Source organism: Pezoporus wallicus, unplaced genomic scaffold (assembly GCF_028554395.1).
Source record: "Pezoporus wallicus isolate ANWC-B61680 ecotype Strahan unplaced genomic scaffold, APGP_CSIRO_Pwel_v1 contig_14230, whole genome shotgun sequence".
NCBI classification, from domain to species: domain Eukaryota; kingdom Metazoa; phylum Chordata; class Aves; order Psittaciformes; family Psittacidae; genus Pezoporus; species Pezoporus wallicus.
The window spans coordinates 39,404-62,793 of record NW_026637387.1 but is presented as its reverse complement, the minus strand read 5'-3'; the positions used below and the strand labels follow the sequence as shown (position 1 = coordinate 62,793).

Genomic DNA, 23,390 nt, shown 5'->3' with positions numbered 1-23,390 from the left:
AGCCAACGTGAATCAGAAGCCTCTTCCTTTTTTTGGTCTCAACCGAGCAGAGTCCTGCCATCAGCACAAGCTCAGGAGTCCAAACCCAGCGCACAGCAGATCTGATGTCACCCTCTAAGCAGGGCAGCTCAAGTATGCGTTGACCCACCACACAAAGAGCTAAGAATAGGAGATGCAAGTTGTTCCACGTCGGACTTAAAATAGGATCTGGCATAGCCGCTTCCCTCCGATTTCCTTACGCTTGGAAGCAGTCAAGGTCAGACCTGCCCCAGCCACACACAAAAGGTCAGCTGAGCCGGGGTCAGCGCTGGGCTCAGGCTCGCTGGCAGCCCAGTTTACAGTAAGCGTCCCAGTTTGCTGCCAGGGAGCAGCTCCTCTCAGCTCCCACCCAGCCCCAGGAGTTACAGCAGCGCCTCGAGCACCGCCAGCTTTGAGCCGCTCCCGCAGGAGCCGGTGCTCCCTTCCAACCCGCACTGCCGGCCGCCGCTGCAGGCTCACGCACAGCTCCCAGCTCCCGTGCAGGGCGGTCTCCCACTGCGCTGAGCACCCCAGGACACCGTTGCTCGTGAGCACACCCGCGTCTCCTTCCAGGCGAGCCACAAAACTTCCTTGCAGGCTTGGTGCCCCGCTCGAGAGGCTGCAGCACCGCGGATTTCACTTCACGAGTGCCTCTTAGAGGGAGACAGGGGCCGCGCTCGCCACCAGCGGCCATCCAGAACGGTCCCCGTTGCACCCAGCAGATAAAGTCACCTCCTTCACGCAGGCGGCTCTGCCCGGCCTCTCAGACCCCCGGAGCTCCGACTCCCACCTCAGCCCCCGCCTGGGCAGGACGCAGCACTGCCCCACCGCGATCCTCACCGCGCCGCACGCTCCCTCTCACCTCCCAACAGCCGCTGCCGCCCGAGACACAAAGGAGACGGGAACGGGCGGCATCGGCCCCGCTGCGCCCCGCGCACGGAGCCCGTCCGGCTCCGGGAGGGAACCCCCAATGCAAACGTGACGCTTCCCCCCAGCCCGACGCGGCCGCGCGGCTCCTCCCGACCAGCGCTGCCCCGCTCCCCGTTACAGCTGCGGCCGCGCTCCCGGGGCCGGACCCGGACCCGCCGCTCCTGGGCACCGAGCGGGACCCGGAGCTTCGCTCCGAGCAGCCCCCAAGGCCGCAGCCCCCCGCCGCCTCCCTCCGCGGTGCCGGCCCTGCCCCCGGCAGCTCCCGGCTGAGGTGGGAAACCTCCTGGTTGAGGTGGTTGATCTGCAAGGGGAAGGAGAGCAGTGAGCGCCGGGGGAAGCTCCCCTCGGCCGAGCATCCCCGGTGCGCTCGGGGCCGTGCCTCCGGCCCCCAGCGCACCTCCTGGTTGAGCCTCATGATGTTCTGCTTTATCTCCTCTGCTTCCAGCGCCAGGGCTGGGCTGCAGGCGTTGGTCCCTGCTGGGAAAGACATTTCCAGTGGTGGCGGAGAGCTCGCTGAGTCCCCCAGCCCCACGGCCAGTGCCCCAGGCCTTGCCCGGCTCCGCGGAGGTACCTGAGGTAGGGGAGTCCCTCGCCGCCCTCTGCAGCGGGGGGTCCACGTTGAAGCAGAAGGTTTGCGGCTCCGACGTCCTGCCGTTGTCTTCAATGCCATCCACAACTCTAGGACAGGAACAGGGCGAGGGTTGAGCCTCGTCACTCCCTCGCCCCTTTGCCACCCTTCCCAGCGGCACAAACCCGCAGCAGGGCACGTCCCAGCCTTACCTGGGACTGAGGTCCGGGGGGCCGTAGGTGTGCAGGGAGGGGATGAGGAGCTTGGGGGGCCTCCTGCCCGCGCTGCCCTCCTGCTCCCGGCGGAGCTGCGGAGAGGGGCTGCGGCCCCGGCTGCAGCGGGCCGGGGAGCGGCAGTTGCGCCGCAGGGCTGAGACCTGGCACAGCTCATCGCCCAGGAGGCTGCTGGGGGAGCCGCGCCGGGCCGGGCTGCTCAGCTGCGGCAGCAGCAGCTTGCGGCGGGCGATGGTGGCAGGGGAGCGCTGGAAGACCTCGTCCGGCTCCTCCTCGTCCTCCAGGACGGAGGGAAGGGGCTTCCCGGGGGCGGCACCGCTCTCCGGATGAGGCTGCGGGTGGGTGCAGGGTGGGGGGGGGGAGTCAGGGCTGGTGCCACCCCGGCCCCGGCCTCCTCCCTCCCGCTCCCGGCGCAGCACAGACCTGCGGAGCCTTCGGCAGCCGCGGGGACCGGGAGTAGCGGCAGAGCCCCTGTGGGGAGAGGAGAGGGCACCGGTTCAGCGGCACACGGGACCCCTGCGGGGGCCGGCTGCAGGCAGACAACGCCGGGCGTGTGCCCCGCTCCTCGCCTCAGCATTCAGCACTCCCGGCCTCCCCGTGCCACCCCTGCACAACCAAACCTTCCCCAGCACCAGCCCCGCAGCCTCTCGCCTGCTCTCCTTTCTCTGCTGCTGCCACGACACTGAGGAACTGCTCAACCTCAGCCTGTGTATCCCAAGCCAGAGCCAAGGCTGCACCCTAAATCCCATCAGAGCATCAGCTCCCACGGGAGCCAGGCTCCATTTGCATCCTCCACCGCTGGATTATTTATCCCTTTCCCTGGTGATGGATGTGCTGGGGTTTTGGCTGCCTAGGATCTCGACCCCCTACTCCACCTCTGCAGGGCCTGGGGCTGTGGGTACCGCTCCGTGCCAGCGCAGAGCCAGCAGCAGAAACGGGGGAGGAGAAGCTCTGCAGAGCTATTTCTGCAGCAGAACATCCCGGAGCCGGCAGCGTGACTAAACCCACACCCCCCGGCGCTGCCTCCTGCGCACCGGGGGGGCTGTGCCCCGCTGCCTGTCCCGCAGTGACCCCCGGTCCTCTCCATCCTCATTTCCAAGCCTTCCATCCGCCTCCTGCTCCGCAAATGCTCTGGTTTCCAATTCCCCAGAGTTACACCAGGACAGGACGTACCTGCGTGGCCGCAGGGAGGGAGGACACGCACCTACCTCCATCTCGCTGCCCTCCCGCAGGTTGAAGGTCAGGTCCTGGTGGATGTCGGCCGTGAACTTGCTGGCATACTCGGGGTAGAGCTGCAGCACCTCGCAGAGCCCCCGCAGCCCAATGTGCTGCAGGTCGCAGTAAGTCAGCGCCTTCACGTCTGCGTTGGTCTTGATCACCCGGTCGGTGCTGCACAGGTCGGCTCCGATCAAATCCCCTTTGCCTGCAGGAGGGCACCGGGGTGGGCTGGCAGCATGAGCCCCGGACCCCTCACCCGGCCGGGCAGCAGAAGGGGACGGGGGAAGCATCCGCGCCGCCTGCCCTCACCCAGGATGGCCAGAACCACGTTGTCCTTCAGCACCTCGAGGGAGCCGGAGCAGACGAAGTAGTTGGCCTGCAGGGCATCGCCCTGGCGCAGCAGGTACTCCCCGGGCGCGCAGAACGAGGTCTTGATGTGGAGCGAGAGGGAGCGGAGGCAGCCGCGGCTCGCGGTCTCGAACACGGGCAGCTGCAGGATGTCCTTGTGGAGGTGCATGGCCACGTCCGCGCGCAGCTCGTCGGGGAAGTTGTGCAGTAGCTGGGGGGAACGGGACGGGTGCTGGGTGCGGGTGGCAGGAGCAGCCCCCATCACCCTGACAGGGCACAGGTCCCCCTCCGACGCAGAGCATCGCCCCGCTGGCAAACATGGGGCAGCTCTGGTGCAGTGATGGGCTACCTCTGCTCCATGGGTCTGCCCCGCTCCCTGTGCCGGCAGGAACCTGCCCCATACACCTGGCGCACAGCTCTGGTCCCTCCAGCATGGACATGTGCACATCTGCACATGCTTGCACACACATGAACACACACACGCACTGGCACTCCCATAGCTGGCCCTGCCAGCCCCTGGAGAGGGGCTGGACCAGCCCAGCCAATATCTCATACCTCGTTGGCATCAATGCCGTTGTTCACCGACCAGGTGGTCTGGAAGTACTCCAGCATCCGCTGCTTGAGCTGCTGGGGCAGGTGGTGGACGCGGATGAAGTCCTTGAGGTCCTTCATGCGGGTGTGATAGAGCGAGCGACGCGAGTACATGCGCTGGATGATGGCCGTGACGTTGCCGAAGACCACGGCGTGCATCAGCGCTGGGGACCACGAGGGCAGCATCAGAACCACTGAGGGGGCCCAAGCAAAGGCTGGGCTCTGCCCCTGCCAGCATCGTGGGGCTGAGGGGTGCAGCACAGGGGACTTCTCCCCTACCTCCAGCCCTGGGGCTGTCCTACAGCCCTCATGTGTTCATCGCGTCCCCCCCAGTGCCTTGCCCAGGTTTCTGCTGCACCCACTGCTCCAGCTTGGGGGGGGGGGAATGAAGCCCCCCAAGTGCTGCCCCGCTCCCCTCCTCACCCCCAATGAGCATGGTGCAGATGGAGAAGATCTTCTCAGCATCGGTGTTGGCGCAGACGTTGCCGAAGCCCACGCTGGTCAGGCTGCTGAGGGTGAAGTAGAGGGAGGCGATGTAGGCGCTGCGGATGGAGGGGCCCCCCAATGAGCTGTTGATGTAGGGAGCCTCCAGCCTCTTGCCCAGCTCATGGAGCCAGCCTGCCAAGCACAGCCAGGGGTTAGCACCAGCGCAGCCCCCGCCGCTGCCTGAGCGTGCCCCCGTCCCCTGCAGCCCCCTCACCGATGTCCCAGGTCTGGGGGTCATTGCTCTCCATCTCCTTGCGCCCGATGACGTACCAGATGCAGGCCATCCAGTGGGCCAGCAGCGCGAACATGGACATGAGCAGCGTGAGCACCATGGCGCTGTACTGCGAGTAGCGGTCCAGCTTCTGCAGCAGCCGCAGCAGCCGCAGCAGCCGCACCGTCTTGAGCAGGTGAACCAGCGAGGTCTGGGGAGCGGGGCAGGCGCTCAAGCAGGCTGGGAAGAGACCCCTTCACCCCCCAGCAGGGACCCTTCACCCCCTCCCAGAGCAGATGGGATGAGCATGTCCCCTGCAGCCTCCCCCCGTCCTGCGGGATTTGGGGTGCTGAGAGGTGCAGAGAGGGGAGACACTGCAGGTGCCCCTCATTGCAATGGGGTGTGTGCGTGTCCACAAAGTGTTTGCACATGGACATGGAGCTGCTCTGAATCCTGGGCAGAGCACAGGCATGCGGGGTGCTGAGTGCTGGGTGCTGGTGCTGGGTGCAGGCTGGGTGCCTGCCTGCAGCTTCTGCAGAGGTGCCTCAGCAGTTACTGTCGTTTGTGGCATCCTCTGGTTAAATTGGGATATGTGGGAGGTTTCCTGCTATATCCATCACCACTTCCCCTCGCTGCCCGCGCTGCTCTCGCATCCCTGCGGAAGGGGCCGCCTCCCACCGGTGCTGCCAGCGGCACTCACCACGGTCACATTGAAGATGTAGAGCAGATCGAAGGGCAGAGCAGCGATCAGGTCCACGAAGAACCAGGTGGCCACGTAATGGATGCAGATGGAGCGGGGCTCGTACACCACCTGCCCTGACTGGCTCACATACGTGGTCCGGAAGTTCAGGATGATGTCTGCACCCAGAGCAGGACTGGTCCTCACTGCGCTGCCACCACCAGCCTGGGGTCCACAGCCAGCCTAGGGCCCACTCCCAGGCTGCTCAGCACCAGCAGTGGGGGCAAAGCAGCAGCTCCCCTCCACATCACCCCACAACTCTGCTCCTCCACTCTGCCCAGCCATGTTCCCCATCCCAAACGGGTGCTCAGCCCCGGCATGGACCTACCCAGGATGAAGAGCATCTCCACAGCGATGTCGCTGACAATGGTGCTGCGGGCTGCCGAGAGGTTCTCCTCCGTGCCCGTGAAGCAGACATTGTAGGGCACGGTGATGGCCACGTAGAAGGTGGCCAGCAGGATCAGCCAGTCCCAGAGAGCCTTGAAGATGCTGTAGTGGAGCAGGATGAAGCGAGACTTCTGCACTGCGGCCACTTTGTACTCGGGGATGGACAGCTTGTTCTCAAACATGTTCTGGGGGAGCAAGGGGCAGGGTGGCACATGGTGGTGCACAAGGAGTAGAGGTCACCGCGGTGTCCCCCCCTTCCTGACGCCAGGGTGATGGACACAGCTCTCCAGCGGTGCACATGGGCTGCTCTGAGGTCACCCTCAAAGATGGGCACAGAACACCCGGTTATGGTGTATACAGGAGCGTGAGGCTAATGCTATTAACAATAATCCACCAGCACTGCCAGCTGCTGCCCAGAGCATCCCAGGTGCCAATTCAGATGCTGGGGCAAATCCCCCCCCCCCGTGCCCCACAGGGACACGGTGCCGCTGGGGACAGCGGGAGCCCCGCACTGGGGCCCCGCAGCCTGGTAACGGTGCCCCCCCCCCCCGGGGCCGCGCTGTGAGCGAGCGGCTGCGCTTCCCGACAGCAACCGTGTGAGGAGAGGCAGGGCCCTGCGGGAGCTGCCGCAGGCTCCGCGCTCCCCTCCCAGCCGATGCCAACGAACCCCATTTGCAGCCTGGAGCGGGGGTGGCTGCTGGACGTGGTCGGCATCTGGGTGCTGGGGAGGCCGGCGAGGGGCACGCATGGGAACAGGCTGGTCCCAGGGATGCTGCAGCATCACCAGCCTGCCCCGGAGGCACCGCGTGAAGCGGAGGGCTTCCCCCAGGTCCTTACACGGTTGATTTTCATCTCGCTGCGGTCCCTCCGGGCAAACTGGCTGCTGAGCCGGTGCAGCACGGTCCGGCCCTGCCTGCGTGCTGCCCGCAGGTGAGAGCTGCCGGGCCTCTTGCTCCTCTGCTTGTCTGCAGCACACAAGACACGCTGGGTTTAGTGGCTGCGGCACTGCTGGTGCAGCAGGGCAGGGGCTGCTTTGGGTCCCCTCCCTGCACGGCTGACCAGAGGCGGGCAGGACCCAGCAGGGAATTGGGAGCCCCTTTGTCGCTTGCCCACTGCTCACATCCCATCCACGGCTCACCCTCCTTCTTGTCCCCCGCGTGGCTCCTGCCCCGGCTCTCGGTGATGTCCTTGAAGGAGAAGAGGAAGAGCACCACCTCCCCCTTCTCGTTCTTGATGGGCATGATGTCCAGCAGGCACCAGAAGGCAGCTCCTGCGTGGACAAGAGGGGTGCTGAAGGCAGGACATCCCCTCTGCCCCTCAGCGGCTTCACCCTGGGGACACGTCCATCGGGAGCCGCGGGCAGGGTCCCAGTGCCGTGCACCACTCACCACCCTTCTTGTAGAAGCAGACCTCGGTCTGGTACTCCTGCCTGCCGTCCAGCACCTTCTCGATGCGCTGCAGCACGGGCTCGCTGGTCTCGGCCCCGTAGAGGAACCGGCAGCTGCAGTTCTTCTGCATGACCTCGGTGCGGGCGAAGCCGGTGAGGTCGCAGAAGCCGTCGGAGCAGTAGACGATGGGGAAGCCGCAGCGGACCTGCGCGTTGGCCAGGATGAAGTTGCTGTCTGCAAGGAGAAGCAGCTGCCCCTGAGGGCCCGCGGCCACCCTGGGGGCGCAAAGGGCAGCTCAGCCCTCTCGGACCCCCATGGGGCCCTCTGGGAAGTGGAGCCAGGTCTGTGGCTGGCTGCTGGCTGCACCCGGAGCTCGCTTGCTCCCTGCCTTGTGGCCTCTGAAGTCTGCCCCAGCCCCATGCACTGGGGTCCTGGAGCCCAGATCCAGCTCCCGGCTCCCATTGCCAGGCGATTCCTGCCTCCCCCTCACCATCTGCTGCTCCCACCTCCCTCCAGGGCTCCGGCAGCTTAGCAGGAGCCGTGGCAAACCCAGCTGGGCACTGGCAGCCCTGGGGCACTGGGCTGTGGTGCTGCGACCTCCAGCCCACCAAGAGTGGGGCAGAGAAACCCAGAACCTGGGGTGAGTCCATGGCCCATGCTGGGTGACCTTGGCCCGCAAGAGAAAGTGGCCTCATGCTAAAAGGATGCCAGGGAAGCGGGGTGTATGGCCGGCATGGACTACACCTGCACCCAGCAATGGCAGAGCAGGGTGTCTCCAGACCCAGTACAGTCCCCAGCTCATGGGTCCTCAGCCCAGCATCCCTGCAGGCACCAGCATCCCTGCAGGCACCAGCATCCCCACAGCGCAGGCACCAGGAGCAGGCAGACGTGGTCTGACCCCTCTCACAGTGAAGGAGAGAGCCCCTGAAAGTGCATGGCATGCATATGGCAGGGCAGGGGCAGAGGAGGCTGCGGAAGGGGTGGATGCAGCCGCAGGCAGCCCTGATGCCACGGGGGTGCAGGGGGGCCACCACAGCACAGCTCAGCCCAGGATTAGCTTGGGGAAGCAAAAATAGCTTGAAGCTGTGACTAAGGCCAGATTTTGGCTCTGGGGAACCAGGATTACGGCGTTGTCCAGGATGTGTTATTAGAAAAGGAAAAAAAGGGCTTGCATTTGGGAGCGGCTCTGCCTAGCAGGGGGATGCGGCACTGGGGGGCGCAGCAGCCCCCCTCTCACAGTGACCAGCTCACACAGATGGGTACCCTCAGGCCCAGCGGGCCTGGGAGAGGCAGGGTTAACTCACCCGGGTATCACTGGCTAAAGCCCCTCTCCATGGCAGATAAAGCCGATAAGAGTCACATCAAACCAGCAAAGCCTGACGCTATTTAAAAGTGCCTGGAAGGTGGCAGCCAGATGGGGATGCTGCCGGGGGCAAATCCCATCTCCCCGGGGCAGATTCCCAGGGCTTTGCATTGGTTGGGGTGCTGCAGGCAGCTCCCCTGGGGACCCTGCTCCTCAGAGAGACAGATCCAGCCCTGGGAAGCCTCAGCCCTGCGGAGATACACTCACAGCATCACCAGCACAAGGCAGATATGGCTCTACCCTGGCACCTCTGGGCACAGCTGGGGAAGGTTCAGGGGCTGCTGCCTCTCATTGCAGTCTCAAAGGGAACATCCCAAATGAGAGCTCCTAAAGGCAAATGGCAGGCTGTGTCGTCTGGGATGCTCCACATCACTCCGGGCCGGGAGCCAGGCAAAACATGTCCCAGGGCTGCTCCTGCAGCCCCGATGCTGTGGGAGGGGAATACAGGCTCCGGTACCACGCTCATACTGGTCCCTCCCAGCGAGGTGGGACATGTCCAGCCCTGCAGGCGGTTGGTCCAGGATACCCCTGCTCCAAGAGATACGGGGAAAGCCTGGGGTCAGGCCTGAACATGGCCTGTCCCCGGGTGACTGCATGGTGACAGCGGTGCCGGGAGCTGGCACGTGGCACGCCGGCATGATCCCCTCCACAGCATGCCAGGGGTTTAATCCATCCTGGCCACAGCACATGGACATGGATGCAGAGGGGAGCCCAGCTCTGGGGGTGCACCAACAGCACCTCCAGCCGTGCGAAGTGACCCCGAAAGGGATGATGTCCCCCCAAAAACACAGCCCCCTGGCACCCACCTTTCCAGGGACATAACCCCAAACCAGCGGGTGCGTTGCTAATGGGGTGGCGGCCTGTGCAGCACTGGGGGTCCCCCAGGACCCCGCCATGTGTCGCAGAGGTGACAGCCACGGGCTGTGCCCCATGGCAGCCCTACAGCTCCGGGAAGCCAGGGGGCAGAACCCCGACTCCCGGTCCCCGCGGGGTCAGCCAGAACCCACGAACCCCACAGCAAAGCGGGGTTCAGGGGGGGTCCGGGGCAGTCGGGGTGGGCCGGGACCAGCAACGACCACGCCGGGGACCACCCCCCCCACCCCGCCCCGGGGTCCCGTACGGTCCCACCCGTCGGGCCCGGCCTCTGTCCCTGGTGCTGAGCGCGGCCACGGGACCGGCAGCGAGGAGAGCACCGGGGACTGCCCGAGGTGCGGCGGGTCCCGGAGCACCGAGCACGGACACCGGGGGGGTCCCGAAGCACAGAGCACGGATGCAGGGGGCCCGGAGCACCGAGCACGGACACCGGGGGGGTCCCGAAGCACAGAGCACGGACACCAGGGTATGGAAGCACAGAGCACGGATGCAGGGGGTCCGAAGCACAGAGCACGGATGCAGGGGGCCCGGAGCACCGAGCACGGACACCGCGGGGGTCCCGAAGCACAGAGCACGGATGCAGGGGGCCCGGAGCACCGAGCACGGACACCGGGGGGTACCGGAGCAATGGACACGGGCTCCCCGGGACAGTGCAGAGCACAGGGCCGGCCGCGACCCCCCGAGCCCCGTCCCTCCCCGGGGGCAGCGCCTTCTCCCCCCGCCCGCTCCGCGCCTCCCCGGCCCTACGTGTGCCATCGAAGCGGGTGGCGATGGTGTCCAGGAACGTGTTCTGCGGCGCCAGCAGCCCCTTCATCACCGGCATGGTCCCGCGGGGCTGCGGCCGCTGGATCGGGTTCCGCTGCCGCCCCCGGACCCCTCCGCAGGTGCGGTCCCGGCTCCGCGGGTTGATCTCGGCTCGGCCCGGCCCGGGGCTCCCGCTCCGCCCCCGCCCCGCCCCGGGCTCTGCGCGCCGCCGGCACCGGGAGGGGCCTCGGCACCGGCACCCGCCCGCGGGCAGGTGGCTCTGACCTGCGCCGCCGCACCGGGAGGCACCGGCCCCGCCGGGCCCACGGAGGCTGCGAAAGGGGCAGGACCGGAGGCACCAGCATCACCCCCGCTGCTTACGGCTGAGCCCGGGGGCTGCAGGGCAAGGCCGTGCCCTGAGCGGCAGCCGGGGGTGACAGGACCCAGCCGGAGCCTCCCCAGGCCCCTGCGCAGGGCCGGGGTGGTGGGGACCAAGCGCGGGTGCCCACGAGGCTCCCTGGTGCTGTGATGGGGATGCTCTGAGCCCTTATAGGGGCTTCACAAACACCCCTCAGCTCCCAGCCAGCCGGGTCCTGGCTCTGTTCACTCCAGTTCTGGCCCTGCTGGGACCCAGCCCCACGTAACCCTCCCCAGAGAGAAGGCAGAGCCAGGTAACATCGGGCTATCATTTATTGTAAAAGGCCGGCGGTGCCTGCAGCGCCCTGAGCAGGCTGGGCCAGGCCAGGAGGAGGTATGTCAAAGTGCTATTTACACCGAGCTCCAGGTGTGTGTCCCAGGGATGCCCCCCTATGGGTCCTCACTCTGTTCCTGCTGCCCCCACCCCTCTCAATAAAAGCTCTTAGCAGCTCTCTGGGCTTGGCTCTTGGTCAGGTCCTTCCCCGAGTGTCCCTGGCACTGGTCCCTGGGGCTGGCGGGGCTGGTGTCAGTGCCTGCACCCATGGGGCAGCCCGATGCGTCGTGGCAGGTGGTGCCAGGGCGCTCCCCACGCTTGCCCATGGTGAGGATGCCCGCGGCGTGGTTGCCGGAGCTGTGCAGCAGGCGGTAGAGCCGGCTCTGGAATGCCGGGGGGCCACTCTTCCTCTTGCCCAGTGTGAGGATGCCGGCGGCGTGGTTGCCCATGCCGTGCAGGAGGTCATAGATGTGGCAGGAGCAGGTCTTCTGCCGGCAGCACTCGGGCAGACTCTGCCGGGCAGCAGCCAGGGAGCAGAGCAGGAGCAGGAGCAAGAGGCAGGCAGCTCTCTGGAGCTGCTGGAGCGATGGGCAGCGTTAGTGCAGGGCAGCAGCAGCACCACCGGGCAGCGTGCCGTGCCCACCGGTGTCAGCCCTGTCTGCCCTGGTCACTGCAGCGCTGCTGCAGGGTCCCAACCCCACTCCCAGTGCACGGCAGCACAATCCCCCCCCATCCCCAGCACCCATGGACCCCAACCACACTGTGACCAGCAGCCTGATGTGGGTGCCCTCACCAGCACAAGGCAGCCGCAGCCAACACCCTCCCCTTGCTGCCGAGTGCCAGAGCACCCACACTTGGCACCACAGGCACCACGCGTCCAGCTCCCTCCTGAGGAGCCCAAGCAGGGCTGAGCCCCTCAAGTGGCCACTGGCCACAGCTGGGGAGCCCTGGCGAGGAGCCTTGAGCTCCCAGCTTCCCGAGGAATTGCCCAGGCCCCCTCACACCCCCAGCCCCACATCCCAACCTCTCCCCCATCGCTGCCCTCCTGGTCCCATGGGCTGCAACACCCCACCCCACCTTGGTGTTGGGCACCTCCATCCTTTCTGGGGTCTTCAGGCGGCCGAGCAGCGCTTGGGCATGTCCCGCTGGGCAGCCGGGAGCACAGCACCCTGTGCCACCGCCACAGCTGCCGCTTTATAGGCCCCGGCACAATAGTGATGCCAAAAATACCGGCGGGGCCAGGCGGCTGCGGCCGGTCTCTGGGAGACACGGGCCTGTAGCCCGGAGACCGGCCAGGCCTTTCCCCTCATTTGCAGCTCCTCATTGTGCGGGTGCTCAGGGGCCATGGCGCTGCCGGGACGCCTGGCACTAATGAGGCCATAATTGCCCATGGGCCCCATGGCCGGGCAGGCACAAAGGGGCCGAAGGGCAGCGCTGGGCTGCTCCTGACAGCAGCAGCACAAGGGTCTGTTCCCTGGGTCCCCATTAGGCTAATTAGCTTCCTGAACAAATGGGTGCCGAGCAGCCGCACGGCTCCTTGACATGGGGAGTCGTCACTCCGAGCATGGCTGGTGATGGGGAGCAATGGTGCCACCCTTCATCCCCCTCAGTAACCCCATCCCACCTCAGCCCTGCACCAGGCACCCAGAGGGAGCAGCAGGGCACCTTGGTGGGTCTCACACTCTTTATAATGCTCCACAGCCCCAGTCCGACCCCAGACCACCCCCTGCACAGTGCTTGTGCCAGGACCCTCTCTCCCTAGGGAATAAGCCCTGATGTTTCCCTGATGCCAGAAGCCACAACTCCTGCCTGGACCCATCTTTGGGGTGGTGAAGGCAAACCCCATGGCCCTGGAGGGGGCAGAAGCCCAGCCCCGGGCTGTAACACAAGAGGGGTCTGGCACGGCAGACTGGGGGTCCACACACACAGGGGTGCCAGCATCCCCGCCGGCCCTGCGGCAGGGCACTCGCTCTGGAAGCGGATGGAGGCCCCGGGAGCTCAGGCCAGGGAGAGAGCTGGAGCAGGCTCATCCGTCCCCAGCCTCCCTCTTGGCCCCACCGCAGCCCTTCGGCACGGCAGAGCACAGCCCCACACGCGTCCCTTCGCTCACGGAGCCTGCAGGCACGCAGCTGCCTGTCTACGGGCAGGATGGGGCTCCCTGGTCCTTGTCCCTGCAGCCAGGGAGTGCTCAGTCCGGGCCCCCGAGCCCCAGGCCGGGGTCAGCAGGACGCCGCTTCACCGCCTCCTTCTGTCTCCGGGATGGGCTCCAACGGGGCGCGCAGCCGGGAGGGCTCCGGTGAGGCCGAGCCGTTCCTGCCGATGCCGCAGGACTGTCCCGCGTTGTGGATCTGCCACAGGTTGTCCAGCGCCTCGGCCTTGGCGTGCTTGAGGAGGTCAGCCTGGCCCTGCCGGGGAGACGCCGTCATCGGGGCTGCCCCACTCGGGCTCCCCGGACCCCCTGCTGCGGAGCGTGGGGTGCTCCATCAGCCACCCCCTATGAGCGGGGCCGCCTGGACCCCCCGAGCGGGTCCGTGCCATCGCCATCGCTCCCGGAGCATCCTCGGGGTTCGGGTGAGCCGGGCGGGGGCCGCGCAGCCCTGGCCCCTCACCTTCAGCACTGTGATGTTCCAAGCGAAGCTCTCCAGCGCCTTCTGCAGCTTGCGGCCCCGCAGCCCCTCCTTGGCCTCGATGCGGTGCAGCTCCTTGTGGAAGTCCATTCCTGCGCACACGGGAGCGGTGCTGAGCGGGGACGGGGACTCCCTTCTCCCGGCTCAGGGATGCAGGACGGCGGCTCCCCATCGTCCTGCAGCCGGAGCCCGCTCCCACGGCTGCCGGAGCCATCCCCTCGGCACCGCGCTCGGTCCCAGCCCCGTTTGGTTCTGGGTTCCGGCCCCTCCACGCCGCGGCTCCCCCCCGGGGGGCTCGGTGCGGGGCTGCCCCCGCCGTGCTCCGCGTGACGTCCCCGTGAGCGGTGCCGCATTCACCGTCCTGACGCAGCACCGGCTCCGGGCCCACGCGAGGCTCCCACGCAGCCCGTTCACCCACGGGCTGTCACTCACCCCCCGCCTCCCGCACCGCACCCGGCACCGGCACCGGGCACTGCAGGGGTGCAAGGGGGGGCAGGCAGCGCCTGGGCACGGGGATGAGGCTGCAGCCCCCAAAGCGCTCCCTGCCCCACGACACCCCCATCGCCACAGGAGCCCACCCGGCCGCGCACCCAGACCGTGCCCCCCCCCGCCCTCCGACTGCTTCCCCCCAGCGCTGGCAGCGGCGGCAGAGCCCAAAGCCAAGAGCTCGGGATGGTTTCTGGCAGGGAACAACCAGAGCTGCCGGCAGCAAGGCTGGGACCGGCTTGGGGGGCCCGGGCAGGCCGGGGGGAGCCGGGGCAGGCAGCGGCGGCACCTGCCTGTGTGGGTTCAGCCACGTGTTTTGGGAGTCCTAGCACTCGGTTGCCGCTCCTGCCATCAGCCCCGGTCTGTTCTTTCTGGTGCTAATTATATTGCGGCGGTTGGCAGATAATGACTCTTCCCCGCTTCCTCATCAGCCTCCTCCGCTCGCCTCCCTCTCCCCGCTCCCTCCCGCACAGCCCCTGCAGCCCACCCACTCAGCACCCTGCCCCGGCGTGGCCCCAAGCACCCCGATGGCACCCAGCACCGCGCAGGCTCCCACAACCACACCAGAGGCAGGCTCAGGACCACCAGAGCCAGGAATCCCTCTCCCATGCCTGTGCCCAGGTCCAGATCTTGGTGCCGGACCCACTGAACCGAGCCCTGCAGGGACCCCGTCCGGGATGCGCCCAGGTCTGTGGCACGGAGCAGCACCAGGGTTAGAGGTGCCCCGGGACCCACCTGCCTGCTGTGCCTGGATGAGCTTGCTGTACACCGCATCGGCCGACTCGATCAGCGTCCGGCTGGTCTGGATCATCTGGGGAGAGGGGTGCTGTGAGGAGCTGGGCAGAGCGGGTGGGGAGAAGGGGCTCGGGCAGGGGCTGCCCCTTGCCTCAGTGGGGTGCTTGGGGTCTGGCTCTCCTCACCCAGCTGTGCACAGGGTGACCCTGCCTGGCTGGCCCTGGGCTGGAGCAGGGCCCCTCCAACACAAAGGAAGGAAGCTGCTCTGGCTGTTAATGGGGTTTCTCCCACCAGGCAGGACCGTAGGACTCCCCATGAGCAGCCCTGGCACACAGTGCAGGGGACGGGGGCTGCTGGGTCCCAGGGCTCAGACTGAGCTGGGTCAACCTGCTCCTTGACAAGGGTCCTCCATGGGCAGCCCCCAGCAGCCTCCCTGTGCACCGCGATGGGTGCAGGGAGTCAGGGTGCCCTGTCCTGGTTGTCCTGGTGCCCCTGGCCCTGCGGAGCATCCCCATAAGGAGTCGAGCCCCGGTGGGACACGGCACTTACCGTCTCGTAGGCGGTGAGGACCTTGCGCAGCAGGTCCGGGATGGGGCCCTGGGCCTCCATGGGGGGGTACTTCTCTGCCAGGTTGAGGGTGACACTGGGCGAGCTGTCACTGTGCAGCAGCCACGCGGCCACCGTCAGGATGCACTGCTTCATGTTGGCGGCAGGCGTCAGACCACACAGCTCCTTGAAGGAGACCAGGGCATTCTGCGGGTAGAGACCAGCGTCAGGGGCTCTGACAGGGAGGGAATGTCCCCATTCTCCTGGCTCTCTGCTCCAGATGAGGCCCCTCACCTGACTCCCCCAGGAAGAAGGGGATGCTCCCCACTGCTCACAGGCCAGCCCCATCCTCCCCTAGGTCCCCAGTGCCCCTGCGTGGTCCATACCTGCACGTTCTCCCGCAGGTCGGTGGCCTCCCGCAGCGGCTGCGTCGCCGTCCGGAAGACCTCGTCGATGGCCTTGATGCCGGTGGCCTTGGTGGACGTGTACTCCCGCACCCGGCGGCCCCGGCGCCCCGACAGCCCCCGCCGGTGCCCCTTGCCCCCGCCGCGGCGGTCGGTGATGGCCACGTGCACGAAGAGGGTGGCGTGGGGCAGAGGCTCCCCCGCGAGGGACTGGAGCGGGACGTGGCGGTAGCCGGGCTGCAGGCACTCGAAGGGGATGGTGTACTGGGCGATGAACTCATCCCCGATGTAGTCATCATCCAGCACGACGAAGCGCAGGACAGCCAGCTCGGGCAGGTTGATCTGGAACTCCAGGCTCTCGTCAAAGATGGGGTTGTCCCCGCTCTGCAGGGCCGTCTTGGTGCGGTGCTCGGCGCAGTCGGCCGGGATGCCGTGGATCTCAGCGCAGACGTAGGGCTCCACCACCTCCCCCTTGGCCCCCGAGCCCTTGGGCTTGGGCAGGTTCTGCCCGCTGATGACCTTGAGGTGGAGGAGCTGCGCGGGCACCCCGGGCAAGGAGTCCTTGGCATTGGCACTGAAGTAGGAGACCTCCTCCCGCATGATGGCGGGGCGCAGGACGTAGCCGCAGGCGCCGTTCTGCCGGAACCAGCCCGCGTTCAGGTCCATCATGAGCCCCGGCGTCTGGTAGTTCATGGCCACCATCTGGCAGCCGCACTTCCAGAAGTCCTGCGGGTTCATGTTGCTGGCGTCGATGCGCATGGGGCTGGGGTAGACGCGGGACAGGAACCGTTTGTTGTAGCTCACCAGCTCGGCCGGGCACTCGTTGGCGAAGCGTCCCGCCTCCACCTCGCTGAAGGAGCACATCTCCCAGTACCGCTGCCCGCGCCGCGAGCTCTCGAAGTCCTGGAAGGGGACGGCCTGGCACAGGCTCACCAGCTCCGAGAGCTCGCGGCTGAGGCGCAGGCGCCGGGGGCCAGCCGTGTCCGGCACCTCCCGCTCCTCCTGGCCCAGCCGCCGCGCCAGCTCCCGGCCTTCCTCCTCGTCCGACACCTCCCCTTCGCTGTCCTCGCAGCCGGGAGGCAGCTTCTTGCCCTTGATGAGGATGCGGCCCTTGAGCTGCTCCGGCGAGGGCAGGTAGGAGGCAGCGGGGTTGGGGGGCTCCAGGTACAGCTTCTCGCCCAGCGTCTTGCGCAGGCACTGTGCGGCCAGGCGCTGCTGGGGCGCTGAGCACCGCACCACCAGGCAGAGGATGAGCGGGTAGGCAGAGGCGGTGAAGGCGTGCTGGTCGATCAGCCCCACCACGGCGCGGAAGGGCACGCAGGAGGCGGCCGAGGGGCTGGTGTAGACCACGGGCTCGCCCTCGGCGCCGTCCCACAGCACCAGCTCGATGCTGCGGCAGCCCAAGCCCAGGGCGCTGATGTAGCCGCTGATGTCTGAGCGGCCCCAGAAGTTGTCCTCCAGCAGGCAGGCGCTGTGGGCAGAGCTGATGTAGTAGTGGGAGAGGGGCTGGGCCATGTCCTGGCACACCTTGCGGTGCTGCGGGTCGAAGATGGAGCAGTCGGCGGAGAGCAGGTAGCGTGTGAAGCCATCGATGGCCAGGTAGCCCTTCTCCCGGCCCTCCTTGGAGGGCTCGTACTTGCCAACGATCTCCAAGCACTTCTCCTCCGTCACTCCCTCCATGCCTTGCTCCACCTCCAGGAACATGAGCAGGTCCTTCAGACCCAGGTACTCCTTGTTGCTGGAGAACTGCACCAGCAGGAAGAAGATCTCGGGGCGGGTGCAGAGCTCGCAGTACGCCTCCACGAAGAGGTCGCAGGGCACCTCGGCACCGGCACGCTCGCTGGCCTTCTGCAGCTCCTTGAACTTCAGCTCGATGGTGGAGGTCTTCATGCCGGGGTTGAGCGCCTTGATCAGCTGCACGGCGCGGGCTACGGGGATGCGGCCGGACTTCTCCAGGTCGGCGAGGTCGAAGACGGACGAGATCCAAGACGTCCGGAGGCTGGGGTGGCCGGTCCCGGGCGCCTCGGGGGTGTGCTTCCCATAGGACACCAGGTACCGGAGCCCCATCACCCAGGCGCTCACCACATCAGCCGAGCTGGCCACCAGGTCCAGGGACTCGTAGTTGTCTCCATAGATGATGGAGAAGGCGCACTCGTCCGGGAACTGGTCGGAGAGGCCATTGCTGCGCAGGACAGGCGTCTTCTTGCCCACGCGCACCTCTTTGACCGACTTGATCTCGATCTTGGCCTTCTCCGAGTCCTTCTTGGAGGGCTCCCAGCGCACGGAGCGCATGTCAGCATCCAGCACAAAGAAGCGGCTGTACATGCGCGAGTTGGAGCGCACCTTCTTCAGCTCGCAGCCCTCCAGCATGAAGGAGATGCAGGCGGCCGTGCTGTTGATCTTGCGGTCGTTGGGCATGGTGCTGAAGGACACCGTCTTCTTCTTCTGCGGCGGCCGCTGCCGGGACCCATCCTGCCACGGTGGGAGAAGGGGACAGAGCCGTCAGGGATGGGGCAGGCAGTGCGCGCCCCACCACGCTCTCCCCAGCCTAGCCCCAATGCACAGCACAGCACCCCAGGGTGCCCCAGGGCACCCCATTGCCTCATGAAGCCCAAGTCTGCCCCAATCCAACCCAATCCCTGGAGGCTGGGAGCCGGCTCCAGCCCTGGCCTCCCCCATAGCTCGCTGCCTGGTTTATTTTAACTCTGCTTTCCTTCCTTCCTTCCTGCTCCCAGCCCTGAGCCGGATCCGTCCCCACTGCTCACTCACCCCCAGAGGCACGGCCGCACGCAGGCATCTCCCTGGCCTGGGGATGCCGGAGGAAACCAGGTGCCTGCAGGAGCCACCCATGCCCACAGCATCCCCATCCCTGCACTGGGGCTCCCCCCATGGCCCCTCACACCTTCCCCTGCACTCCAGGGACCGGCTGCAGGCACCACAGCAGTGAGGTGCAAGGATGTGTGGGGTGCCCCTTGGTGATGCACCCCCATTGCTGCCCTGGCGACCCCTCCTAAGCCCCCCACTGCGTCTGCTGGGGAGCGCTGCAGGACACCAGTCACCACCAGTGCCACTCGCTGTGGACAAGTGTGGTCCACGGCCCCATCCCACAGAGCTGGTGATGCTGCTGCGCGTACCCCCATGCCAACCCTGCTGCTCAGCAGGGAAAGGGACCCTGCTGCCAAGGGGTTGGAGAGGGTAGGGGAAGGGGGGGGGGGGGAACAGCAGGGCTGGGAGCATATTATGGGATAGATTTCATTAAGTAGCGCAGTAGGAGGAGATTTAATCCACTTCTTCAAGATTATGGTGAGTCACCTCTAATCTGGTGGTGTCTCCAGCAGGGGCAGGTCCTGCCCAGCTGTCCAGGTTGAGGGTGATGGGATGTCCCCTTCCGGCACCCCAAGAGCTTCAAACAGGAGCGGGTGGGCAGCCTGGGTGAGCACGTCCCTATGCCTGACCCCAAAGGATATGACTCTGCCCCAGTCCACAGCCCAGGGGCAATCAGGACGGGGCATGCAGGAACCCAGGCAGCTCCCCAGGGATGCCCGGGACACATCCCAAGGGAAGGGGAAAACCAGCCCTAGCCCTTGGCCCCACGTTAGAGCCAGCTGGATCCTGGTCGCAGCATCGGCCAGCCCCATGGCAAAGGACTCCAGACTCTTCCCGCAAGCAGCAGCTCCATCACCCTCGAGGGGTGATGTGAGCACCGCAAATGGCTCCATCCTGCCCAGCAGCTCGGGGGCCCGTTGCTCGCCCCAGCACACACACACACACACACACACACACACACACACACACACACACACACCACCGGGCGGCTCCGCACCGGGCCCAGAGCCGAAAACAGGAAATCCATCCGGAAAGGAAACACGGGCGGGGGGACCGCTGCACCCAGCTCCGGGACCTGCCTCCCGCTGCACCCACCGCAGGGCAGGCGGGTGAACACCCAGCACCCTCCCCGCAGCCCCCATCCTCCCAGCCCTGGGAAGGGGAGCCGGTGCCTGGGGCAGTGCATTGGGCTTCTCACCCCTACTTGGGGACCAGCAGGGAAAAGCTGCTGATCCCACGCAGCCCCTTATACAGGAGGGCTTCGACCCTGGGGATACCTCACTGAATGCTCTGTGAGGCGCAGGAAGCAGCAGCAATGCAGGCAGCAGCAGTGCAGGCAGCAGCAGTGCGGGCAGGCAGGCCTCCGAGCACAAGGTGATACCAGCAGCAGCGCAGGCAGGAGGATGTGGCACCCACGGGAGCAAGGAGCATCCCCGGTAACAGGGCAGAGCATCCCGCTCACTGTGCCACTGCCACACACATGGCACCGACACAGCCCAGCTCTGCGGCACCAACCGCGATGCCAAAGGCAAGTGTGGGCACCCAGGTGGGCACAGAGGGCACGTCTCAACCCGGCTGCCTGCGCTCTGCCCGGCTCTGCTGCATGTGCTCAGCACCTCGCCAGCCTCCTGCGATGGGTGCCCTGGCGAGTGCAGCAGCCCTCATCCCAGCTGCCTCGTGACGGCCGTTGTCCCTGGCCACACAACCCGCTCCCAAGCACAAGGATGGGAAGATCCCCCCCTTGTCTGCTGTGTCCGTGTCGTTCCCCCCCCCAGCAGCTCGTGACAGCAGGAGACGGAGGAACCGAAAGCCTTTGGGGCTGTGGTGTCTCGGCCTGACCACGGCTTTGCTGTCCAGCCAGGAGAGCAGGATCCCTCTCGCGGCCCTGGGGACAGAGCTGCTCCCCAGCCTGGCCGAGACATCGCTCCCCCACAACCTGCTTCCCCACATCCCACCTCTTCCCGCTGCCCCCTTCCCGGGCTGGGGTGCAGGCGGCAGCAGCCGGCAGCACCGGAGCGGAGGCAGTGGGAGGCCAGGCACAGCCAGGGCTTTTCTATCACCGTTTGTTCCCTGCCAAGAAGAAAGCGAGTGACACATCCACTCCTCGCGGCACCAGCTGCCGCTACCCAGTAGGGGCCGAGGAGCCGGAGCTCGGCACAGAGGGACCGCGCAGCTCCTGGGGCGGGAGTGGGATGGGGATGGGGCATAGGGGACAGGACAGTGGGGCGCTGGGGAAGGGTCGCCTCCTGCAGCGGGGTGGAACTGATCCTGTATTCCCCGTTCCCACTCCAGCATCCTCACCGGAGCTCCAGCCCCCTCTGCTTCCAGCCTGGGAAGAAAGCAGGGAGCAGGTCCTATAGGCAGGGTATGGGGATGCTGCATCCCCTGCCCCAGCGCAGCCGATGCCTCTCGCTTTCAGATTCACTCCTCCAGCCTGTTCTGGAAATCCCAAAAAATACCAGCTCCGTCAGCTCTTCCCACACGTGCCTCCACTCCATCAGGCAGCCCCTGCCCTGCCTGCAGCTCGGCTCTGCCCATCGCGCCAAGCCCCCTCCCTGCTCCGCAGCCCCTGCACCAGCACCACGGCGGAGCAGTGGGTGCAACCCCTGACTCCCACCCACCTCGGTGGGAAGCGGCCGCAGACCCCACAGCGCAGGAACAGCCTCAGCATCCCCCAGGGATCTGGGCTTGGGAATCTGCTCCCTAGGTCCTGCTGGGGCTGGATGGGGCCCAGACCTGTCAGGGGTCCCCATGGACCCTCTCCCCAGGTGCTGTGCAGGGCTGGTGCGAGCTGCTCCCTTCCACACCGGGGGGTCTCAGCCCATTGGTGATGGAGGGGCTGGCAGAGGACCCCTGCTCCTGCTGCTCTGGGGAAGCAGCAGAACCCCTGCCTCCAAACAGGTGGGGGCCGGAGGAGCTCGGCGTGGACCCTCCAGCACCAGGGCAGGATGAGTCCCCGGATGGGCTTTGTTGATGCCTGACGGATGAGCAGATGCTGGGAACGCCGTCCGGGTTTGACCTCCCGCAGCAGCGCTGGCCCTGGGCCACCCGACCTTCACGTGAGGCCAAATCCCGTGGTGACGCACAGCGGTGACGGGGATGTGCCCAGCCCGGGAGCAAGCGAGAGCATCAACCCCAGCCTGCAGCACCCACGGCTGATCCCTGGGAGAAGAGGGAGACCCTGGCCAGGTCCCCAAGGAAACCGGGCACAGACCCACACCGGCAAGGGCCTCTGGCTGCATGGAAGCACCAGGAGGTCTCTCGAGTGTCACCGCGTGGGGCACAGCCCGGCTGGGACACGGGGTCCCACCGGGTGCCCTGAGGAGGGACCAACGGCTCTGCTCAAAGAACCTGGTCCATGGGGGCAGAAGAGCGGGGCTGTGCCGGCCCCACAGGAACAGCCCCCACACCGGGTATTAATAGCACCGGAGCAATCCCAGCTTTAAATAGGCTGCCAGGAGTGGGGAGGCGGGTCTCGGGCGGACAAGACCTATTGTGTCGGCGAGCACCGCCGGCAGAAGCACAATTAGAGGGGTTCATTGAGGAAAACACGCATGTGGCCCCCTGCCCACCAGACCCCCAGAGACCCTGCGGGGCCCAGAACCCCTGCCCAGCCACAGTACGGCTCTGGAGAGGTGTCGAGAGCAGGTCGGGTGCTGGCCAGGCTGGGCCCAGGGCTCAGCACCTTGGCAAGAGCAAGGATGGGAAAGCAGAAGGTGCTCAGGAGTCAGGCTCAGGCATCTCCTCACCAGCACCCATGGGTGCCCTGAGCGGGACAGGGTGATGCTGCGGTGCAGCAGGAGCAGCATGGCTATTCGGGAACCCATGGGCTCAGCAGTGGCTGGACAGGATGCCCCACGGCCACGCAGAGACAGGCCTGGTCCCGCAGCACGCAAAGCCCGAGCCAGGCTTTGCCCTTGGGGACCCGGGTGCCAGGAAGGGCAAGAGGACTTGAGGCAGCGCTGGCACGAACAGCGCCGGTGAGCCCGGTGCCGCGGGCGGGGGCAACCCCCGGGCACCGATCCGGGGCTGCAGCTCCACAAACCGGGGGCGGAAGGGGGGGGGGTCTGCGGGCACGGGCAGCGCCGTGGGCAGGCAGGGCCGGTGCCCGCGGCGCCCCGGGGGGCACGGCTCGGTGCCCCGAGCGCTGCGCAGGTGCCGGCGGCGCCGGTGCCCGGGGGGCGCTGGATCCCGGTGCGGGGATGGGCGGGAGGGGCCGGCGCGGGGCTCTCACCTTCATGATGCTGGCCCGGGGCGCGGCGGGCGCGGGGCTCCGTTCCGCCGAGTCCTCGCGGCTGCTGCTGCCCGAGCCCGACCCGGGGCTGCCGCCGCCGCCGCCGCCGCCGCCGCGGGGCCCGTTGGGCAGCGGCGGGGCTGGGCGCGGCGAGCCCGGCGGCGGGGGGCCCCGGGGCCCCTCCGCCATCCCCCGCGGCCTCAGGGCAGCGGCCGCCGCGGGGCCCCGGGCGCCCCCGGAGCCTGCGCCCGCCGCCGCCGCCGCTGAGGGGCTCAGTGGCGGAGCGGGCGGGAGGCGGCGCGGCCGGGAGGAGGGGACGGGCCGGGGGCGGGGACGCGGACGGGGACGGGCGCCCCCCCCCCCCCCCCCCCCCCCCCCCCCCCCTCCCGCCCCCGAAACCCCGGGATGCAGCGGCTGGGAACGGGGATGGGGCACCGGGTACCGAGCATCCCCCCCACCACCACCGGCCTCCGCCCAGTACCGCAGCTTCCGGGCCTGGCGGCTGCCCCATCCCGGTGGGACCGCGGCCAAGCCCGCACTCGGCAGCCGGGCACCCACAGGGAACCGCACCCCGCAGCCTTGGTACCTGCAGCCGGCACCCGAAACACGCTGCACGCTGCAGCCCGGCACTCACATCGACCTCGCACCCTGCAGCCCAGCACCCAAACCCCCCCTGCAGCCTCCAGCGGGGTCAGCGCCTCGGGCACCGGCTGGAGCCCCGGCCCAGCGCAGCCCTCCCGGGCA

At 67.3% G+C, this 23,390-nt stretch overlaps 3 protein-coding genes across 4 annotated transcripts; all 3 read right to left on the bottom strand.

The window, feature by feature from the left end:
* Positions 1-1,764: 1,764 nt before the first annotated feature.
* Positions 1,765-10,223, bottom strand: KCNH4 (potassium voltage-gated channel subfamily H member 4). 2 transcript variants are annotated; one of them, XM_057405277.1, is made up of 13 exons: positions 10,101-10,223; positions 7,118-7,351; positions 6,868-6,999; positions 6,567-6,694; positions 5,671-5,914; positions 5,304-5,461; positions 4,607-4,814; positions 4,330-4,524; positions 3,871-4,070; positions 3,277-3,526; positions 2,954-3,172; positions 2,173-2,220; positions 1,765-2,081 (listed from the first exon to the last, which is right to left on the bottom strand). In XM_057405277.1, the coding sequence occupies exons 1-13, from the start codon at positions 10,174-10,176 to the stop codon at positions 1,903-1,905; spliced, it is 2,271 nt and encodes a 756-aa protein (XP_057261260.1). In that variant the 5' UTR covers positions 10,177-10,223; the 3' UTR covers positions 1,765-1,902. The 2 variants fall into 2 exon arrangements, with proteins under 2 accessions (XP_057261260.1, XP_057261261.1); XM_057405278.1 differs by lacking the exons at positions 1,765-2,081; positions 2,173-2,220 and having other exon boundaries at positions 3,017-3,172; positions 3,311-3,526.
* Positions 10,224-10,782: 559 nt separating this feature from the next.
* HCRT (hypocretin neuropeptide precursor) lies at positions 10,783-11,378 on the bottom strand (the record flags this gene model as incomplete). Its single annotated transcript, XM_057405267.1, has 1 exon — positions 10,783-11,378. A coding segment is annotated over one exon (435 nt), but the record flags the coding sequence as incomplete, so codon positions are not given.
* Positions 11,379-12,801: 1,423 nt separating this feature from the next.
* Positions 12,802-22,835, bottom strand: LOC130597060 (inactive phospholipase C-like protein 2). The gene is made up of 6 exons (XM_057405273.1): positions 22,647-22,835; positions 15,569-18,058; positions 15,186-15,389; positions 14,637-14,712; positions 13,398-13,507; positions 12,802-13,193 (listed from the first exon to the last, which is right to left on the bottom strand). Exons 1-6 carry the CDS (start codon positions 22,833-22,835, stop codon positions 13,008-13,010), a joined length of 3,255 nt encoding a protein of 1,084 aa, XP_057261256.1. The 3' UTR covers positions 12,802-13,007.
* Positions 22,836-23,390: the final 555 nt, after the last annotated feature.